At 38.8% G+C, this 21,737-nt stretch overlaps 2 protein-coding genes, 1 long non-coding RNA gene and 1 other non-coding gene across 4 annotated transcripts; 1 reads left to right on the forward strand and 3 right to left on the reverse strand.

The window, feature by feature from the left end:
* Positions 1-492: 492 nt before the first annotated feature.
* ponzr2 (plac8 onzin related protein 2) lies at positions 493-5,906 on the reverse strand. The gene is made up of 5 exons (XM_051402104.1): positions 5,791-5,906; positions 4,170-4,267; positions 2,574-2,687; positions 1,927-2,081; positions 493-1,146 (listed from the first exon to the last, which is right to left on the reverse strand). Exons 3-5 carry the CDS (start codon positions 2,677-2,679, stop codon positions 1,024-1,026), a joined length of 384 nt encoding a protein of 127 aa, XP_051258064.1. The 5' UTR covers positions 2,680-2,687; positions 4,170-4,267; positions 5,791-5,906; the 3' UTR covers positions 493-1,023.
* Positions 5,907-9,680: 3,774 nt separating this feature from the next.
* Positions 9,681-11,729, forward strand: LOC127364607 (uncharacterized). Its single transcript, XR_007885042.1, has 3 exons — positions 9,681-9,803; positions 10,354-10,444; positions 10,908-11,729. It is a non-coding gene; the product is annotated as an uncharacterized LOC127364607 (long non-coding RNA).
* An 851-nt stretch (positions 11,730-12,580) lies between these two features.
* On the reverse strand, positions 12,581-12,653 carry trnav-cac (transfer RNA valine (anticodon CAC)). Its single transcript has one exon. It is a non-coding gene; the product is annotated as a tRNA-Val (tRNA).
* Positions 12,654-13,945: 1,292 nt separating this feature from the next.
* Positions 13,946-20,456, reverse strand: LOC127364288 (heterogeneous nuclear ribonucleoprotein A/B). The gene is made up of 9 exons (XM_051401699.1): positions 20,342-20,456; positions 19,064-19,308; positions 18,678-18,846; positions 18,166-18,324; positions 17,397-17,528; positions 16,547-16,652; positions 15,549-15,698; positions 14,628-14,718; positions 13,946-14,300 (listed from the first exon to the last, which is right to left on the reverse strand). Exons 2-8 carry the CDS (start codon positions 19,282-19,284, stop codon positions 14,648-14,650), a joined length of 1,008 nt encoding a protein of 335 aa, XP_051257659.1. The 5' UTR covers positions 19,285-19,308; positions 20,342-20,456; the 3' UTR covers positions 13,946-14,300; positions 14,628-14,647.
* Between the last annotated feature and the right edge of the window lie 1,281 nt (positions 20,457-21,737).

A 21,737-nucleotide genomic window follows, 5' to 3' on the forward strand; every position in this document is an offset into this window, starting at 1 on the left:
CTTATAGTTTCCTAAATAAATAATTAAGTAAACACATCATGTAATTTGGTTCTACTTTTATAGAAAACAGAGGTTTACCAGCGATAATAGTTCAGTTTTAAATCTCTCATCTCTATTTCCCCTAATTAGCAACAAATTGCATAGTTCTTTCTAGGAAACTGTGTTACCTCTAAATCATAATATAAGAGAAGATGTTGAGTGCCACTTGACAGTATGTGTCAGCTTTAATGGAGCTCTGAGTGTCCTCATTTTCATAAGTGAGGTTTTAAAGCAACATTAGGCAACTTACAAGAGAAGAAAGAGATACAGCACATCATTGGTGTGACCCCACATGGCCTCAACCGTATGGGCTCATTATGAAGAATGTGGCTCCCTCTGGCCAATGTGTTGGGTTTTGCATTAGTATTTAAAGGTAGCTTTCTGTTTTCTGCTTTCTTTGTATGTTACACCTTTGTTTGCCTTCATCTAACAACGTGCAAATAAATAACAGAATACTGGTACTATATTCCTTTAATTCATTTTATAGTCAATAAATCGATTATGAATGAAAGTCATATTAAAAGTGACATTAGCAGACATGAATTAAAAATAGAAAAACATTTAAAAAGTCAATATAACAAAAAAATGCTGTCCTCTTCTGTATTTCTGTGTAAGGATTTAATTAAGTATGCATTTGATAAACTGTAACATGCCCAGATATTAGTAATAATTACAAAAATGCGATACAAGCTTATATAATATCTACTGTGTAAAACAAGTTGAGACTTTTATACTGAACCTCAGGCAAGAAATCAGTTAATAAATGTGCATCCATTACCTATAAGACAGAAGACACTTTGAAACTGAATGTAAGTTTTAGTCTCAGGGGGAAAAATAAAAGGGAAAGACTAACCCTCAATAAATTAGTATTACAGGCAGATTGTCAGTCAGTAACATTTTGTTTTAATTACATGTTAGCGTTAGTAAAAGCCAAAGCAGGTAGTGTTGAAGTAGTAATGTAGTGACGAAGAGCGAGGAGAGTGGTCATGTGTTCTTGGCGCTGACGAGAACAATTTGGATGTTTCTTCTCCTCATCTCTCTGGACATCTGACACCAGCTGCAGGAGTTACAGAACGTGGCACACAGACAATCCCTACACATGGTGCCCTGCAAACAAAGCACAGCGACGTCAGATCAACAGGTCATCGATCGGATCTATAGGCTGGATCTTACACAGTTGTGAAGGGGTTGAAGTTTGTGATGAACCACTGTACTTTAATTATGAATTCATACACTTGGTATACATATTTCCTTCCCCCATTTACTTATCCTCAAATTGAATTTGTAGCCATGAAATTCTGATACTGTCTTCAAAGGGTAAACAAAGGTTCCCTAACCTTCACAAAGTAGGATAAGATAAACTCTAAGTAACCCTTCAGGTGTAGAAGCACCCCGAGGACAGAAATAAGTATATATAAATAAAGAAATTTAAAAACTAAACAACTAGAATATTATATAAAATAAAAAAGAAGAGAAATAAAAATAGAAACGATATATAAACAAAGTGACCTGCTGGTGTGGTCAGTTGTTATCAAAGCAGTGCATTAAGAGTAATATGATACCATAACACCAGATATAATACATAATATGATTAAGTCATTCTTTGTCTGTATTAATATATAAATATTATGTATTGCATTATCTATAATATAGAATAATAGTATAAAGTGGATGTTTAAACCCAATCACCTTTCCCAGACTCCTACCAATAAATAATTAACCACACATTTAAGGAGGAGAGGACTGCAAATGATTTATTCTAAATGTTTAATGGGTGAATTGTCCCCTTTTGTCTCATATATAGTTTCACCTATAGTAAATAAATGTCAAAAGACTACAGATTGGGACTTTAAGGGGACTGACAACAGCAGAGAACCGTGGCCTTACTTTGATGCCGTAGCGCTGTCGCATGGAGACCCTCATGGACATGGTGATGGCAGGGATGCCACCGAAGATTTCCAGCAGGGGGAGACACAGACACTGGCCGTACTTCTTGGTAGTTACACAGGCAAAGCAGGGACAGCACCAGAAAGCGAAGCAACCTTAACCAGGGGGGGAAATTCAAGGAAATGCAACATATTAACAACATGGATACTGATACAAAACACACACACACACACACACACACACACACACAAAGTAAATTAAATCCATGTCTTACCTTAACAACTATTCTGGTTTATTGCAACAACAATGGACTAACATTTCACATGGTTTTGAATCTTTCTCATAACTTTGTTTCTTTGGTGTACAAATCAACAAATAAGATGGTTTTGAATCAGTAAGGGAACAACTTTGTACTGTAATCCCTTGTATTTTTATGTAGTGTGTTTTTAATTTATAACATACATTTTAGAAAGAAAATACAGAGAAACAATGTAATTTTTATTAATGTTTACTTAAAAACTTTAAGTAACTAGATAAATATGTGATAACGGACTTAAAAGGACATCATTCCATCAACATATCTAGCTGTTTATCCTCCAGCGCTTTCACTGGTCTGATAGATATGTCACTTAAGTGCAGACACTTACACTCAGGTACGTCTTGAAAGCAATCACATATCCCAGATCCCCACTCATCAGATTCTCGGGCCTCCATCACAGGCTGAGGCTGCGTGATGACCATCTTGGAAGACATGATGGCACCTAAATGAGGAACCAGGATGTAGAGTTCACGTTAAACATGTTTAGTATTAGGTTACAAGCATGCACAAAATGCCAACAACAAATTCCTGGAAGCAGGCTTCTACAACACTGAAACTAAAAAATAAAACAAATATATTTAATATTTAAGATATTGGGGTTTTAAAAAAGGGATTTGAGGATTACCCATTCTTTATAAATCAAGGAGATGCTTTGATAAAAGAAATGAAATAGTAAACTGAGGACACAGTATTGAGATTTTTGGAGTGCCGATATACCAGTTTAGAGGTGCAACTTTAATGCATTTGGTCAAACAAGCACATCGTTGAAGCGTATGTGGAGGCTGTGGCTCAGAAGGTAGAGTGGATCCTCCACAGGGTTGTAAGTTTGATCCCCAACTCCTTCGGTTCACATAACAAAGTATCCTTGAGGAATAACTGCACCTGATGGTCACATAAGCACCACGGTAGCACCACGCTTCCACCAGTGAGTGTGAATAAGATGCAAATAGGAAAGTGCTTCGGATAAAAGTACCATAAAAAATAAGTAATAATGAGATGTTTACGTTCAGGTGACAAAGCCACAAAGTTCCCAGCAGGCAGAGGTCAGGGTGAATAGACCTAACCAAACCTTAACTATAGTGTTATCAGAGCAGAAAACAGTTTTACTTTTTGTTTTGGAAGACACTGACGAATGATATCTGATGATAAGCTTCTGATAGGGGTGTCAGATAAGAAAGCACTAATATGTGTCATTGTGGGGGGAAATTTAAAGCATATTTTGTCTTTAAATTTTAGGGTTTTTTTAAAGTTGAATAATCTAAGTTGTCCAAACAAAATTTGTATTTTGCCATTTCCCCGAAAATTTCCTTGGTCTGTAAGGAAGCAAGTGGTAACCTAGCAGTGGAAACAAACGTGAACCCAGGGTTTGTATAGACAATCAGAAGCCGAAGAGAGAGCGAAAACAACTGTCCAGCTTGAATTTCCACCTTTAATGTTTCACAGCTTTGAGTCTGAAAAGTCTGCAAGGAATGTCTCACTGTGAAATCAGCATGATGTGCTTGAGGCCTTCCTTGCTGCCTTTTGATTTCTTAACATGTCAGAACACTTTGAGCCGTCAAGTTGTTGTGATTTAATATAATTACTTTTGTATTCTACTTTCAAAATAAAAATAATATATTTTAAGCCAGTGTATTTTTTATGAAGATTATATGACTGTATCAATGGCAAAATATCTAAAACAGCTCACATTAGACTGATCTATTGGGATACAAATAAATAAATAGTAATTCTTATTTAAATATTTTATGACATTGTTTTAAAGCAAAATCTACAAAGTGCATAAAACCATGACATCAGATTATCATTACATTAGATGACACACCAAATGATGACAACACTAAATATAAACAAGTTAAGAAAAGACACATATATAGACACTTATATATTTATATATTATAACTGAAGTGCACAATGAATGTCTTACCTGTGTATTGGTGTAATAAGGAAGCTCTGAGTTGGACGTCCTGTCACAGCTAACGTCTCCACAGACAAATTTTCATTTCTCAGTTAGTTCAGAAATACCTGCAGACAACAAAACACCTGAGAAACCGGAAAAGCCGGTCCGTCCAGCACTCCTTTACTGTAGCTGCGATTATTTATAGTTACCTGCAGAGGATCGTCACATGATCACCGCCAAACCCGTGAGATCATGGCCTAATGGCTACAATAATGTGACACTGTTTTAAACAACACATTCTGGATGTGAACTTCCTGGTTGCTACATTTAAATAAACTTAGATCAACATGCACCTTCCAGTTGTCTGGAAGTCTGCCAATGATTTCACTGCTTAACAAGAAGAAAGAAACGGAGCTTTTAGCTTGATAAGTGGATTTATTTTCCTAAGAATGTGACAACGCTGTATGGATTGCATTTAAACCTGGCCGACATCCAATCGCAGTGTGAGCCGGTCCACTTCCAGATGTGGTCTGAACGATGCGATTGTAGGCTTGCATTTACACCTGACATCCAGATGGGATATCCAGATACGGCTTACGTGTTATTGCCAGGTGTAAATGTGGGTCAGTGTGTTTCCCTTCCCTTGCGTAGTTACCCATCTTCTCTTCGTATACGACTGTTAAACATTAGTACAAAATGGCAGCTCTACAAAAGCACTCTTGCTCTTTGATTCTGAGGAAGTAATGTGGATTTTGTACGGTGATGAATATGGAGGATATTAAGGAGAGGGATAAACACACAGATGGAGAGGACTGCTCCATTAGTAATTTTTCCATAATGGTAATAGTTACAGTTGGTCTGGGCCTACGAAAATAACCCATATGACTGTTCTAAAGACGACTCATTCGAGTGTTCTCTATTTGGTTTAAGACAATTAAAACTAGTTAAGGTTAGTAAAAGATTGCTTTCATGATTAAAAGAAAAACACAAGCTGCGACTTGCAGGTCAGATAGGATAAGTCTCTTAAACTCAGAACTTCTTGGTGAACTTTGTTCTTTTAAGAAAAGCAAAGAATATTTTATTCTCTAACCAAGGACTCTTAAATACCAAGCAGCTACATTTCTCTTTTATGGGATACAGTAAGTAATAATGGCCCGGGATAAAAAACCTGTGATATAAAGGTCACACAACCAACAAGTCAACCTGATGGCTCCCAAAGTATTCAAATAATTGAACAGGTGGAAGTGATGTAACAGGTGGTTTTGGGAGCAAAAGGGTCACCTGTATGTGCTCGTTTAGAAAACCTGGGCAGGAATCGTGAATGAATAAACCTCTCCCATCCTTTAACAATTACTGTTAAGAAACATTTTAATGAGGCACAACGGCAACCGCAAGCCACAAACCACAGTAGCCCTTACTGGGTGTACTGTGAATGAAGGAGGACAACACCCAAATAACCCTCCATAGAGAGCAGATTCTATCAAAATAAAGGGTGAAGAAGGGTGTATTAAATAAAAGTCAGACAAATGCTTGACAATTGAATTGACATCAGAGCTCAGAAACAAAAACTGATCTCCGGTGGCACGGAGCTGCCCTACCCCGCATTCCTGTTCAGTCAACAAAGACAGCTGAATTCCACAGTGATTACCTGCTTTACATAATCATCCCAAATACAGTGACACATTTTCCAGAAACACAAGATACCACGTAAGTCAATGGAGCGATCTGTTCATTCAGGTAGAACAATGAAGCTTTCATTGACAGATTCATTATGAGTGTTTTAATCAGCTGTGGCTCATTGATATGTCAGCTGATCGGCTCCCAGCTGATGAGAAACACCTATTCATGTTCACACAGGTGCACAGGTAACAGGTGCACCTCGTCCATATTGTTATTGTTCACTTTGCTAAGATCTGGTGTTCCAGCTATCTGTGTGTGCTATAGTGGTGAGGGTAAAATTGGATTTTAAACAACCCTTTGCATTGCAAACACTGTTGTTTAACAGTTTGGTGTTTCTTTAACTATACTTTGAGAGAGTCGGGTGCATAAGGAGGAGCTCATTTATTTTTTGTTCACATTTTACTCTTCACTTTCTATCAACAGAGGTTGTTCAGATCTATCCACAACACCAGATAACCTTGTTTTATGTAAACTTTGTTCATAATCAGCTTCTTCTTGGGCACAATATTTTAGAGGTACAGAAATACATAACACTTTCTTCACCAGTGTTGAAAGACTTGTCTCTGCACTTTTTATGATGCCCTGAAGCTCATCCTCAACTCTAATTCATTCAGGTCTATAAAAGCATGGAAGATGGTTATTAGAAACATTAGAAACTTTTTAACAAGCCTTTCACAACCTTTCGGCAGATTAAAAGTTCAGGAAGATAGAAGGCCACTACAGCGTAGGTAGCAATTATTCATCATGCCCGTAGGCAAACAGTCAAAAGTTCCTGGAAACATTAAAGGAAAAATGTGAGAAATGTTAGAGCAACACTGCGCAACTGAGGACTGCAGGTTCCAGCATTAAAATAGCCATAGTTTTTGCACTCTTTTCCCCCCAGCTTGAATACAACTTCAAGGCTGGATTATTCTCCATTTTTCTTATACTTATTCTTATACAGATTTCAAATAAAGCTAAACCACTGTGTCGCTTTCTGACTTCTCTACTCTGTTTGTAGCTCACATTTATTCCAACTGATGACGAGTCACAAATATATACAGTGGTTTCATTCTTTAAAAAAAGGCTCTGTAATTTCCTAAAACAGCTGTCACTGTGGTCTTTAGCAAACAGGAGTAAATAGTAAACTTGTGGACTATTTTCAGCAGCGAATTTATATACTTTTGGTGTTTCAGTATCTTCTAAAAAGGAACACGTCACCCAGTGCAGTGGTGTGGCCCATTAATGTGTTTTAAATCCTTTTTGGAGTAGAATTAAATATATCAGACTTTGTCTTCATTGTTAGATTTATCTTTTCAAGGGATTTGTTGATAAAAAAAAAAAAAACAATAGTCATAGAGAAAGCTGTAGCCACTGTACTGTAAATGAATGTGAATTTTGGCGGTGCTGCCTGCGTTTCATCAGGTTTCCCATTACCTTTGACCCAGATTGATGACTACCATGAGGCAGCAGATGCCGAGCAAACTTGACCCTTCTGTGCTATGATACAGCTCTTGCTCTCCCCCTGAACTTTGATCCAGGACGTTCTATGAATGTAGGTCGAGCTGCTAGTCCACATATGAACAGCAGCTTTTAAAGGCTGATGATCACATGATTTAGTGAAATACTTAAATAGTTGGAATAGTTCAGAGCAGTTTTAAAACGACCTTATGCTCATGACTTGCATCTTGATTCGCGCAAATGCAACAGCTGCAGACACGAAGAAATCCGGGTTGGGGTTTTGGACAATGCATTACTTTTGAGCATGACATATACGACACATATGTAGACACATAAGCTCAGACAATGGGCCTGCAAGAACATTTTCATATTCTTTCCTGTCAGCTTTGTTCATACGAGTGTTACAAATTGAGATTTAAGAGAAGATTGAGCCAACCTACATAACTGCACCTTAATGAAAATTGCTCTTTTCAACTTCATGAATACCACCTGTTCATGAAAATTCCTGTAGAGCTTCTTGTTCTGCTCCGATTGTGGGCAAGTTTCATTCACAGAAATGCCAAGCGTAAAAAGGAAGGGCATGAACACGGATCAGTAATCAGCAGGCAAAACAAAACAAATTTAGCAGGGCGAGTAGGCGTATTATAGGGCACCTGAAACATCGGCATTAACAACACCATAGAAGAACCTCAACCATGACACAAATAAAGAGGAGATGACTTTATGGGAGGCAGTCAAATCAGTGCGGGAGTCCTGGAAATGGAAGGTGTTATGAGATAAAAAGTTAGTCAGCAGCTGAGAGTCTGATAACTTCTCTCAGTTTAATGACAAGCCATTGATGTTCATCGTACATAAACAGAATAGTAATTTTACTTTAAGTTTTATTTTATATTATATTGTTTTAGTTCACTTCTGTAACATATATTAACTCTAGATTCATCCAGATTAAAGCATTCCTCTCCTAAATACAAGAAAAGTTCTCTCAAATCACTCAGAGTCAAAAGCAAATCTCTTCTTGCGTGAGGTCCAGTGTGCACAGTATATTGAACTACACATACAAACAATGACTTCCTGAACCCCCGTTACTTTATTGCAAAGACCGGTTGTTGAATATGTGGTCACTCAACAGACACACACAAACACACCTTGATACCCCCAGTGTCCAACGGTCCACCTGCTTTGTCCACAGCATATAAACCTGCTGAACTCAGAAGGTGAAGATCAGAGAGCAAAATGTCTGTTCAGAGCAAACAAACCGCAGCCCTGCTGACGGAGGTTACAGTCCATAATCCAGACCTTGTGTATGAAATCCCAAAAAAGGTTTTTTTTTATCAGAGGTGAGTTCAGCAACAAGGCACGTGAGCACAAAGACAACAGGAAGATGATAAGATTCATTTCAATGAAATGCTGGATTTAGCAGCAACCCTGTCTCTAAACAATATTTGCTTTTGCCAACCAGAGCGTCATTAAAATGTTTTATGTTAATGGTCTATGGTTAATAGACAACTCAAAGCACTCTGTTAAAGTCAGGAACATCTCTCAGTTGAACACTAAACATTTCAACGCCAATTTGAGGCATGAGGCAGGACATATATAGATTTTTGTTATCTTGGCTCAAACCTGCATTTATTTTATTTTTTTGGCCACTTGGGGGCAGTGCAACATGCTGTAAACTCAACATATTATTACCAAATAAAGTTGTTATGGCTAACGTGTTTGCAACATTCATTCAGTTCAATACTCATATTTTTTAGCTCTAGTTTTAGTCTCTACCAACTCCTGAGTAAAAATTTAAAAAAAAATCTTAGCAGCTAAATGCTCCACTATGTTCAGTAGCTAGTTGCTAACTTTGTCTCTCCGTCATGGTGCTGGGAAGGCAATGTACAGTCGGTTTATCAGATCTTTTTCACTGAAAACGGCTACCTGCTGTGGCTGAAAAAAAGTTCTTGGGCTGGAAAGGAAGGAAGCATGCTGGTTACAACTCAAATGTGAACAGACAGACCTCCATAAGATCTGATGAAGACCACATGGTACAGTTGAAAGCTCAGGAAATATCTCCAGTTGTTTTTTGGTTTTTTTCCTGTTGTTTGGATTTTTCAATGTAAAATGTATATGCATCACTTTGGACAGGGCTAAAGACAAACAGATAAAGTCACTCTATTAGTATATTTTTCTTGGTGTCCCTTTTATTTTGTCCTCAATCAATATATATTTACATAAACCAAAGTAACAACAAATTGTTTAACTTATTACTATTACTAATTACTATTACAAATATATAGCTGTGTATAATGCCTTTTCTCTTTTTTCATATAGTGTCATTACCTTAAATGAGGGCTGACGTAGAGAGAAGGTCAGGGTTAGTGCGTGACAGAGAAAAAGAGAAAAAGAGAGAGAGAGGGAGAGAGAGAGAGAGAGAGAAAAGAGAAGGGGGGGGAGAGAGAGAAAAGAGAAAGGGGGTCAGACAGAGAGAGTAGCGGTGGAGCAGTCAGTCCTGAAAGGAGGAAGCAGAGAGAAACGAGGATCTCAACCTGAAATCTGGTATTACCTGACTCTACAGCTATGTGATATTTTATTGTGTATATTTACTTGTACAATATGTTGATGTATAGATACACTGGAGGAGTTTGCATGATTGATGATTTTGAGGAAGGTACATATGTATATGTATATGTCTATATGTATATCTAGATAAAATAGAGACTAAGGAACACCTCTGACACTGTTTGGTGGTGTGAGTAAATATAGTACCTTGGTTGGATATTTGCACCGGTGGTTATTACTATGTTAAGTAAAATTTGATGGTTACCATCTTCATTGATTCTTTAGGGGTCCTGTTTTCTGCTTGTTACATATAATTTGCTTTGCTGAGTTTGTTTTAATAGTCATAGTCGCCTATGGCTTTGTTTGTGGTGAAACTCAACAAACTGCTTCCAAAACCAAAACCAGAGATGATGGATGAAATTAAGCCCTTAGAAAACTTCAACCATGTCACAAAAAAGTGCACTGATTATTATGGAACTGCATACTACTGTGTTTTCTTCTTTTCCTTTGTCCTCTTATTATTAATCTTTTCCATATGTTCCTGCAGTACCTCTGCAGCCAGGACCCCGGGGTTTCCATCTTCTAGTCTGGACTGTGGCTGCTGTCGGGGTCTCAAGTTTTGCTCTTGTCTGCCACAGGTTGGTTTAACTTGGTTGGTTCATTTGCACACTGAAACATGACTAAGCACTGGAGAAAAGATCACCTTTTTAAGAACTGCTGCTGTGACACTTACACTGCTTTGCATTGGTTTTGCTTATAATGGACATTCATAGGATTTTTGCCTCCCTCTAGTGGAGACCAGATGAAAACACAGAGACTTCCTCAGCTGCAGCAAATAAATAAAAAAGAATTATCACCAACTGCAACTCAATGGAGAATTTTATAGTCTTTCAGCTAATTGTGTTGATTTTCCAGACAACCACAACCTCAACCCAAAGGCAGTTGTTTTTTGTTTTTTTGTTCTGATAAACCCACTGTGCACTACCAGCTGAGCACCAAGCAGCAGACAGATAAAGTTAGAAACTAGCTGGTGAACATTGTGAAATATTTAGAAGCTAAATAGCCATATATGTATCAAATGCTTTAAAATGTGATTTACAGGTGCTTTAGAACTTCAAACCAGCCGCAGAAGCAGAAGTGGAGACACTGAAGAGCTAGACACTGTTCCTTCTGGCCTGAGCAGGACGTCAGCCATGTCTCTACTCTCGGACCCTCTGGGGAAGCTGCACAGCCAGACAGACTCTTTCCTCACTGCAGCCAGGCTTCTTCGAAGAGGATGGACGGAGGAGGGGAATAAGACAGGGTTGCAATTTTCCTATTTCAACGGCTCAGCGCCCTCTCTCTCCAGGTCAGATGGAAATCAGGGTCCAAACCCTGCTGAGATTTGCCCGAAGGACCACAAGAGCAGACCGGTAACCGTTGTGAACAGCAAGAAGACGACTGAGGAGAGAGAGACGGACTGTAAAAAAAAGGCAGATGAAGTGAGACAGACAACTGAAGGCGCAGAGATCCGTCTGTCTTCCTGCTACAAAACACAAGCAGAAACACAGACGAGTCTCCGCAGTCAGACAGGCATTATTTGTCTCTGGGCGTCTCGCTGTCACACCACATGTAGACAGTCCAGAAGGTTCAAGGCCCCGATGCTACCAGTCATTGCTGAGATGTAGACTAGCTGCCATTTGTTCCATAAAGGACAATGAATCAAAAGAAAGGCACATGTAGAACACTTGTTTGTGCTTCTTCTTGGTTATGATAAAAGTACTAGAGTCTATTTAGACTTTACTTACACTTTGTGTTAAATGGAGGACTTGATGAATTGAATACTCTTGTGGTAATTATGTGATTAATTGGACATGTGGATTTATTTGTATGTGTGAATAATGCGTCAATGCTGATTTTGTTCATTAAAATGCAGATATGTAACTGTTGGTTTAAGTTGGGGCTCTGTTCTAGTAAAAACTTTAATTATGGGTGTAGAATCAATATTAAAACTAAATTGTGTTTGCTTATTACAGCCTTTTATAATTCGTCATCTAGCCATTGCAATCTACAAGTGAGTGTTAGCAACAGCTGGAATACTAAAGCTAAAATACTTATGTGAAGCTAATACATATTATATATAATTGTGTGCCTGCCAACACACCTCTTTCACCTAACTTGACACTCCTATCCCTTAGCAAATTCAATTTCATTGGCACTCTCGAGTTAGTAAAACACCAAGATATACTTCATCTACTGACAATATTGAATTAGAAAAAAGGGGGAAAACTAATATTATTCATAATTATATAAAGAACAAAAAAAAACTTCGTAATTACAAGTTTTTACCTGGCGTTAAACTGTTGACTTGGAATCACTGCTTTTAAATGGGAACAGCGCCACCCTGCCATTACAACTTACATTGTGGTTAGAGTGTGTATTACACCCGCACTGGTAAGAACTACCATAGAGAATGAGTGGAGAAAGTTAAGAGAATACTCGAATTAAGCGATTGAACGTCGTTCACCTCGGTTGTCGACGGAAAACTTTACGGTTCGAAACCGGGTGGGAGCATCTAAAGATTTTTTTTTTTAAGTAGGCAAAATTATACTAAATGTGTAAAACAGCCGCTAAATCGCATCCATGTGGTCTGTGCTTTGTCAATGAATGTAAAAGTATTAAAGTTAAAAAATATATATATATTAAAAACATGGCTTTTGGGTTGGATTTTGACCTTCCCTCTATGGAGTTTGGTTTCTAACAGACACAAAATAAAATAAAAAAAGGTCAATAAGTGTTTCCGCCCGGTTTCGAACCGGGGACCTTTCGCGTGTGAGGCGAACGTGATAACCACTACACTACGGAAACGGTTCTTCTACGTACCACGTGTCCCTCTACTTATTTCCGGATAACACACCACAACTTCAATTAGTCCATTTTACTTTACACACACAGGACCTATACACATACATTCATGGTTGTGGAGGGATGTCAAGAATGATAAGCTGCCGCATAGTCCAATGTCCTGAGCAGGGTGTTTCAGTGGCTTGCTCAATGGCACTTTGGCAGGGCCCAGGAGGCGAAGTGAACTTCTGATTCCCAAGAGATTGTCCACAAATCGGTCTCAGCAATTCCCATAAATAAACGTCTTTTTGATGCCCAATATAAAATATATCCATCTTTGCATATTTATGAAGATAGTTTCATATCCTAGGTGCAGATTATAACTGTTCACAGCATGCAACAAACCCCTCAATCTGAAATCTCTCTATAACAGTTAATGGATGTCTACAGGTCTTGCTTGTGCATGTGTAAAATAACTGAGTGGATTACAAAAGTAGTTCCGACTACCAGAAAGACCCATTTTGATTTGTGTGATCCAACCACCCTTACAAACGTCCCACTAAAACACCCACCTCATGGATTTATACCGTTTTGTGGACATTTTCTTGTGCCCTCGAAAGTTCTGAAAACCAAGTGTCCAAGCACCAGATCATGAGAAATTAGATAAAAACCTAGTTCTCTCTTCTTTAGGATACAATTAACAGTAACATTAAGCATTAGAAATACACAGATCATTACAAACAAGAGTGTTTATTACTAATAAATTGCCATACACTAGCTGAGGAGACTCCAGTGGCCTGAAGTATGTCCAGAAAAAAAAAAAACGACATTTATCTTAAAACTTTCTAAAACCAGCGGCACGTGACAAACAAACTAAACCAACATAGAAATTTTAACAATTTGCTTGTTATTAATAAAAAAAAAAAAAAGTATGTAGTCAACAGAAGTTGTGTGGTGTAATTTTCCCACCATTACATCCCACACATCTATGTTTCAGACGTTAACCTCCCTGGTAAATTCAGCACATCCTGGAAGGAGCTTGCAGTCGTTTGTTTTCAGGAATTCTAACTAGTTCAAATTCTGTTGATATCACATAAACAGGGGAAAAATACCAAATGGTCATCTGAGGGCAAGGCTTTAGTTACGCAGATATTAAATTTAACATTTTTTTCCATTATTACAGATCATTGTTTGTGTAGCTATACAATAGAAATCAATATTAAAAGTTGAATTAAACTGAATTTTAATCCCCAAACCCATTCACCAACTTTTTAATCTTCCACCCCAGAACCTGGAAACATCAGAACAAAAAAAAGTTACTGAAAACTGTTTTTATTTGTCAAAAAAGCTCCTTTACAGCGCCAAGATTTTCAACCTGTAAAGCCAGCAAACATGTAAAATACACGCCTTACAATACATTAGAATCAAAACAGGTACCAAAAAGTACAGTAAAAATTACACTTCCATTGATGGAAATGTGGAGGGGGAAGAAAAAAAAGAACACCAAAGGGAAAAGTAAAACCTAAAAATGAAAGGATTTAAAAAAAAAAAAAAAAAAAGGAAAAGTTACATTTCGGATGTTTTCTGTACAAATGGTCTTCTGTCATAAAAGAGGTCGAGTCATGCCCAGTGTGTCCGTCCAGCTGTCGGTCTCACTGGATCACTGGAGTCCTGAGGGAGGAAAAAAAACGGGGGACATATTTAAAAAAAAAAACCCAAAAAAAAAAGGAATTTAAAAAAAAAAAAAAAAAAAAAAAAAAAAAAATTTTTTTTTTTTTTTTTTTTTTTTTTTATAAAAAAAAAACAATTTTTTTTTTTTTTTTTTTTAAAAAAAAAAAAAAAAAGGGGGAACCCTCGCCCCAAAAATAAAATAAAAGTCCTGAGGGATGGACAGACAACGTAGTAATGGTCACATTTTATGTTAAAAAAGGCACACCTGCCTCTGCTTATGGGAAACGTGATGGTATGTACAGGATGGTATTCATAGCCCTGGCATACCTTGCACTACCATGTGATCATCAGTATGGCTTGTAGCTGGTCTGGTGTGCCCCCCGTCTTGGGGTTTTCCCGTAGCTGGCATTGCCTTGGTCTGTCGGACAAAGAGGACAGACGGGTCAGACACAGACAGGTTTACATTCAGAAAATAAGTCAGGCAAAGAGAGTACTATTCAATCAATGTTGAGGAATAATCAAATACGTTTGGGCAATAGGCTTATTTCCAGAGAATCATATGAGCGTTTCTATATCAATCTCATGTCTGTGTGTTAAGTAGAGTTCATTAACTTAAGTGAAAAAAAAAAAAAAAAAACACACCAACAAGCTCCTCTAAAGCTCAACATGTTTGTACACAAGGTGGAGTTACATGCTGTAACCAGATGAGTTTATCCAGCTGCCCAGTATTTGCACCTCATCGCCAGCTGTAGTGTGGGCTACCAGATATGGTCAGTGAGCACAGGTTTTGGTTTCTGTACAGGCAGGACATTACCCAATCTGGCAACACCACTGTTATGACAAGAGTATGGAAAGCTTTGCACAATCACTGTGTCCAGGTTAAAGAAAATTGCAGGGCACAAAGAAGGGAAAAAAAACACTTTACTCAGTACAGCATTTAAGTAACATAATCAGCATTTTATTCAAAATGTCCCAACACAATATACAGAGTCACATTTAAACCCATACTGACCATGTTAAAATGGACTGAGTATTGGCCAGATGTAAATTATTCCTCACGTTGAGTTATACAGGCTTTCAAAGTATTTACCATAAAAGTACCATTGTCAAATCATTACCCAGCATCCGCCTGTAACTTAAGGTTACATCAGTAGAGATAAATTGACACTGGTGCATCCATAGTCCCATTAGTGAAATCCATGTCACCATGATCCACTCAAAAACTGCCCAGTTGGTATGCATACTTACTGTAATCATATCCGGGACCATATCCATAGTAACCAGAAGAGTAGTCGTAGTTGCCATAGCCGCCATATCCACCATAGCCTCCATAGCCTTGGTTACCGTATCCCTGGTTCCAGTAGTTTCCATAGCCCTGGTTCCAGCCCTGTCCCTGACCTGAAACACAAAGTGCACGGATCACATGGAGGCTTCAGTCGAATCAATTCGCCAAATATATTTTTGAACCAAAAAACCAGAACGCTGTCCATAATTTGACAGATTAACACTAAAGGCGATTTAATGCAACATAACTACATGTAGATAACCTGTAGTATACACCCCGTCCAGTTGGTGGCGAGTGTACATTTCAATTAGCCATTTACTAGTAGTCTTGTCTTTGATTTCACATGCATGACCTTGACGTCTAGCTGGCTTAAGCCATTGCACTGGTAGGCTATATCACTACATAGCTAGCTATGGTGAGGAACTGATACAGTGGAGAATGAGACAATACTGATAACATTTATCAGCCAGTGGAAGCTATGTTACAGGGGGAGCAAGTGGCATCAAGAAGGTCAAAACCACCACATCTGGTTGGTGTCGTATTTACAGTGTCTGTTCATCTTTTCTCTATGCCATTGCAAAAGCATAATCTGTATGTTCTACATGTTAAATGTTAGTGATCGAATTGTTTAAAATTCTATTAAACAAGCCACACATCTATTAAAGAATTAAAAATACCAGGTAATAGATTAAAAAAAAAAAAGTCTAATGCAACTTCTGGTCTCAACAGCCTGAAAAACAACTGTATAACCACAATATGCTGAAAACAACTTAGATTCTGGGAAAAAATAAAATCATTTAAGATACACTTGGGATCAGAGTGTGACTATGAAATGAGAACAGTATTCAATTTCTCCATAGTACTGAACTTTTGTGGGGAAACTGGGATTGTTGCATGTTTTTGTATCAAACTGACCCAGAACATAACGTAAACAAAAAAGGTGCAGATGCCTTTTTCTTACCTCCACGGCCCCTGCCTCCCCGTCCACCTCCATAACTACCGCCACGTCCCGCTCCATACTGCTGCTGCTGGTACACCTCCTTTGGCTGGGCGATCTTTAGCTCACACTGTCAAGATAACAGAAATAAATAGAATAGAACGCTTTTATTGTCACTGTACACATGTACGGTGAAATTAAAAAGAGCCTAACTGTAGTGCAAAAAAATATATACAATATAAACATAGGACATGAAGTAATAATACAAAAAAGGGAGGTAGGGTGTGCAGTCCTAAGGAGGGTGTACATTTGCTAAATAAATACGGTGCTATATCCAGTGTTAAAAAAAAACGTTGGAAGATTAAATGCTTCATACAGAATTACTGCAACGTTATTAAAATGTTCAGCAAATTCAGCAAACATTTACCTTACAGAAGTCAATTGTACTTAATGGCAGATTTATATTATATGAAGTATTTTTCAGAATGAAACTGCTTACAAAAGGCACTGCATATTCTTAGCCCAGGGCTAAATATACCACAGGCTAAGAATATGCAGTGTGAAAAGCCTTTAGCCTGGGGCTAAGACTGCTTTCAGCCCTGGGTCTTAAAAGCCCAAATGCAGATTTAACAATTCTTTTGTCATTGCAACATTGCAGGTTATCACACTCCTCAAGACCTTTTGTCACGTTCATCTATGGTGGGATAAAGTTGTGACCACCACAACCCCCTACTAAGTTACCAAGGGGTTGCAGTTCACATTGCGGGGTCCTTCCAAAAGGTAGCTAGGAAAGTGATGGACCAGACCATACAACCTTAGAGTTGCAGGGCAGTATCACAAATCACCCTGTCTGTGTGTGTGTACATGTACATACCCTGCCACCCTGGATGTTGTGGTATTTCTTCTCCAGACACTTCTTGACGCTGGCTTCATCTTTGTATGTGATGAAAATGAAACCCCTCCTTTTCTTTGATTTGGGGTCAATGGGCAGCTCAATTGTTTCGATCTAGAAGAAGAAAGCAGAGATTATAAGCTCAGGTTTGTTTAAACACTACATACTATTAAACGCGCAACCTGCAACGTTTTTTCAGCCACTTCTTCATTAGCTAGTATCTTAATTAGGAAACAGGCTCAATGATTAGATCAGTAACAAATGGTTGCATGGCAGTCAGGATTAAAATTGAAAACGATCACTTCAGAACCCATTCGGTAGTAATATTTAATTAAGTGTAAGTGCCTTAATGACAGTACCTAGTGCAATGGTTCCATTATAATAATTTAATTCTGTACTTCAGTGGTTCAACCTGGGGTTCAGGGATGTGCAGAAAAACAGGGAATATTTTAATTTCATTGACTAGAAGTTAACCCAATGAGACTATGCATGATGTACATAATAGTTCTGAAGTAACCAAATCTGAGACTACATCTAGTCAAATATGGCTCTGCGGCCTGATGTTAATTCATTTGAGGGTCCTTGACACCAAAAAGTTTGAGAACCATCACCATAGGCGATGGGTGCCATGCCCCACTACTCACAGTTAAATGACTTAACTACATGTGGCTGAGCATACAGGACTATACTGGAAGAAGAGAGGGTCTACTGTGTATCAGCAATTTTAATGGCTCTATTCAATTAAACTGACCTCTCCGAAGGCCCCGAAATATTCCCTGATGGTGTCCTCAGTTGCTTCAGGATTCAAACCCCCAACAAAGATCTTTTTGGCGGGCTCTTTCTTCATTGCCATTGCCTTCTTAGGGTCGATTGGACGTCCATCCAGTCTGTGTTCCTTCTGCTCCAGCACCTGCAGACGATACGTGTTAACATGGTTAGTACGGACACGCAACAATAATGAATCAAGACTGGGAATTGCCCCTCCATCATGTGACAGTTTGGCCATGTTTTTTTTTAAGTGTGTGAAACCTAATTAAATTTTGAGCAACACAAAAGAGATCAACATGACTACTTTGTCTGTGGTCCACTTTAAGAACTGCATGCTCATTAAAATTTAATTAGAGAGCAGTCACAACACTTTACAATCAAGCCTATTTGCTAGCAACAGCTTTTGCTGGTGTGAAAGCTTGCTGTGTGTATAGAAACAATGCTCCGCACCAAATGCAACTGACGATTAAGATGCACGAGCAAGAGCAGACATACCTTGTCAACACTGGCGGGGTCTTTGAAGAGGACGAAGCCGAATCCTCTAGATCGGCCAGTGTTTGAGTCCATCTTGATGGTGCAGTCCGACACCTCGCCAAACTTACTGAAGTAATCCTTCAGGTCTTTTTTACTCGTGTCCCAGCTGAGGCCGCCCACGAACATTTTACTGCAAACACAATGCGACACCTTGCCATTTATGTCTTACTCCTGTACACTTATCTTATGGGGGTCATGGACAAGATCAACTGGAAAGACATGCTACTAATGCCTTCAATACCCTCTGTTTAATTCAGCCACCAGTGAAACAGTTTGTTTACATTTTAGTGCATACCAAACATGCTCATTCATATGAGTGAGACGGGTCTCAGGGACTCAACACTAACCCAGCATCCTCTTCTCCTTTGCTGGCATCGATCTTGCCTCCGTCTGTGCCATTGTCCTGGCCTTCCTGACCCTCCTGCCCCTCCTGGTCCTCCTGTTCCTCCTGGTCATCCTGGACATCCTCTCCAACCATCAGCTCCTGCTCAGCTCCATTCTGGTCTTCCTCTCCCTCGTTGCCGTTCTGGTCCGATGTCTCCATGAGGAGAGTCTCAGCATCTGCCATTCTGACGGTGGGCTCTTAAAGAGACTGATAGGACAAGACAAACTTTAAATGACCTTAGAGATGAATGAATACTGACTAATGCAACAAAGGAGCATCAAATACTAATAAAAACAAACGAAGCATGAACAAACGCGTGCTTTCATCAGGTCTGATAAATTGTTTTGTGGGAAAATGATTGCAAACAAATACAATAAATCATAACTTAATCCTACTTTATTAGTAGCACTATCAGCAAAAAGCAACTGACACCGTTAGTATGGGTTTATTGGAGAACTTCAGGTCCAGGACCAGAGTATAGAAGCCCAGTTGTTAATCTAACCTTGCATAACACATTTGGGTGAACGCAAGGGGTGACCAATTCATTCAAATGCATTTCGTTACACACATGTGCCCAGTTTAAATGATAGCATTAAGTATTAAAGCGGAATATAAAGCTCAGAGCTAACACACCGTTCCTTTGCATGGTTAACACAATTACTTCTCTTTGTTTTAATTACTACATCTTTCGTCTTCGTAGTGGTCACAAAGCTAACTTCACCCTCCGTGCTGCAGGTAGCAATTACTACGAACATACACTGGTCCGTTTACGTGCACATTAAGACTTTTGCATCCAACAAAAAGAATCAATAACCCGGCGTGAATCTCCCATGGTCCAGTGTTCAAGCGGACCGCGCTTTGCATGGTTGCCGCTCGCAGCAAAGCGCAGGCCCCGGCTAACAACCGAGCCATCAAAAAAAAAAAAACCCTAAATCAAAACAACCAGCAAAAACACGGCATGCACTGAAAGATAAAGACCCCCACAAATGAGCGCCACAAAGAACAATGGCTGAATTTCTTACCACAATAGGCTGAGCGCAATAACCGCGTTAACGTACTTAGCATCGCTGCGGCTAATGGACAGCTAGCTGGATTTACTGCTAACTAGAAAAAACACATTAGAGACAAAAGCAGCGCGGGGACAAAGTCCACAGAGGAGAAAAACCCGCGTTAAGAGTCTAAACTTCCTCACCCGAGTTCACTTTAAAGTCTCCACTAACAACAATGTAAGTCTACTTACTTTAAGGGGGGAAAAAATACCGGAGACGCCGACTCGCTGCTCAAAATGGACACTCTCCAAATTCGCCGCTAACTCGTGGCAACATATATACGACCGGATGTGGCCGAGCGTTGGGGGACGTCGCAACGAGGGAGTCTGTGATTGGACAGTCGGCTCGCTTTCGAGAATGAAGACGTAACGTGATTGGTTGATTGACTGGCGCACTGATGACAAACAAACACAGCAGCCAAATGTCCTTCCTGTTTCCATCCTGTCGTCCTCTCGCCGTTTCTTTGCGCTGCTGTTTGAGATTTAAGGACATTTTTTTATTTTTATTATTATTATTTTTTTAATCGATGCGTTAGCTTTGCGTGTGCGGCGTTTTAATGCTATGGCAACGGGCACTCTGTTGTATGCCTTTATTTTGCGTGGCGGATATGAAAAGTGTGAAAAACAGTTGTTCACTGCGGGGTTTCATCTTTCTGCGCAGTTTCTATTTCAGTACAGTGTCTGTACACCGGCAGACACATTAGACTGTTATTGTTATTATGTGAAATTGTAGTTTAAAAATGTTTTTGTTGTTTTGTAATAAACAGATTGTGATGTTTACATTCAAATAAATTACTTTTAACAGAAGAAAAGAGGTAAGGCGGTGAAGCCTCTGTTTTTCTTGATACGATGCACTTACACGAATGATCTTCTAACACTGAAAGTGCTGTGATGCCCTTATCGCAACTTCAAATGCATTCGCTTACCTTTCAAAGAGTTCTGTTTCTTTTCACACGTTACTTTTCATTCAACTATCACACAGAAAGCATGGGGCATTTTGGGGATCATAACACAACTGCAGGTTAGGTTCACCTGGGAGTCTTCTGCAGTCTTGTACATCTGACTGTATTCATTAGGAGTACATGTAAAGATACATATCAGGTTGTTATGCGGTCATGGCTGAGAACAGATGTAAATAGGGTAGGGAAATTAGCTGTGATGTAAGGTGTGCAAATGTAAAATGGGAAAATCCACATGGTTGTCCAACTTTGTTGCAGTGTCATATTGGACAATGTACTATCAGAAGGGCAGGAATATCCACGAATATCAAATAAAGTGATATTTGTGTGCACAAACTCAGATTTAGTCCAGTTACACTCAGTAATGACATTACTGCAGCCATACCAAGGTTGGATTTTCGGTGTCTGAACAGGGAGTAGTATTATTTTCTTTACATGTGATTTTGATGAAGAAGAGGTTTGAAAGCACTAATTATTTCGAGCATTTTCTGTTTTGCAAATGGAAATACTGTTTTTTGGTGTCTACTACACGGGGAAAAACTGAAGCACCCTACATTGTAACCGGTAACGGGAATTACATTTTGACAGAGGAATATAAAATAATGTATTTGTACCTAATTTGTTGGGCT

Source organism: Dicentrarchus labrax, unplaced genomic scaffold, assembly GCF_905237075.1.
Source record: "Dicentrarchus labrax unplaced genomic scaffold, dlabrax2021, whole genome shotgun sequence".
NCBI lineage: Eukaryota > Metazoa > Chordata > Actinopteri > Moronidae > Dicentrarchus > Dicentrarchus labrax.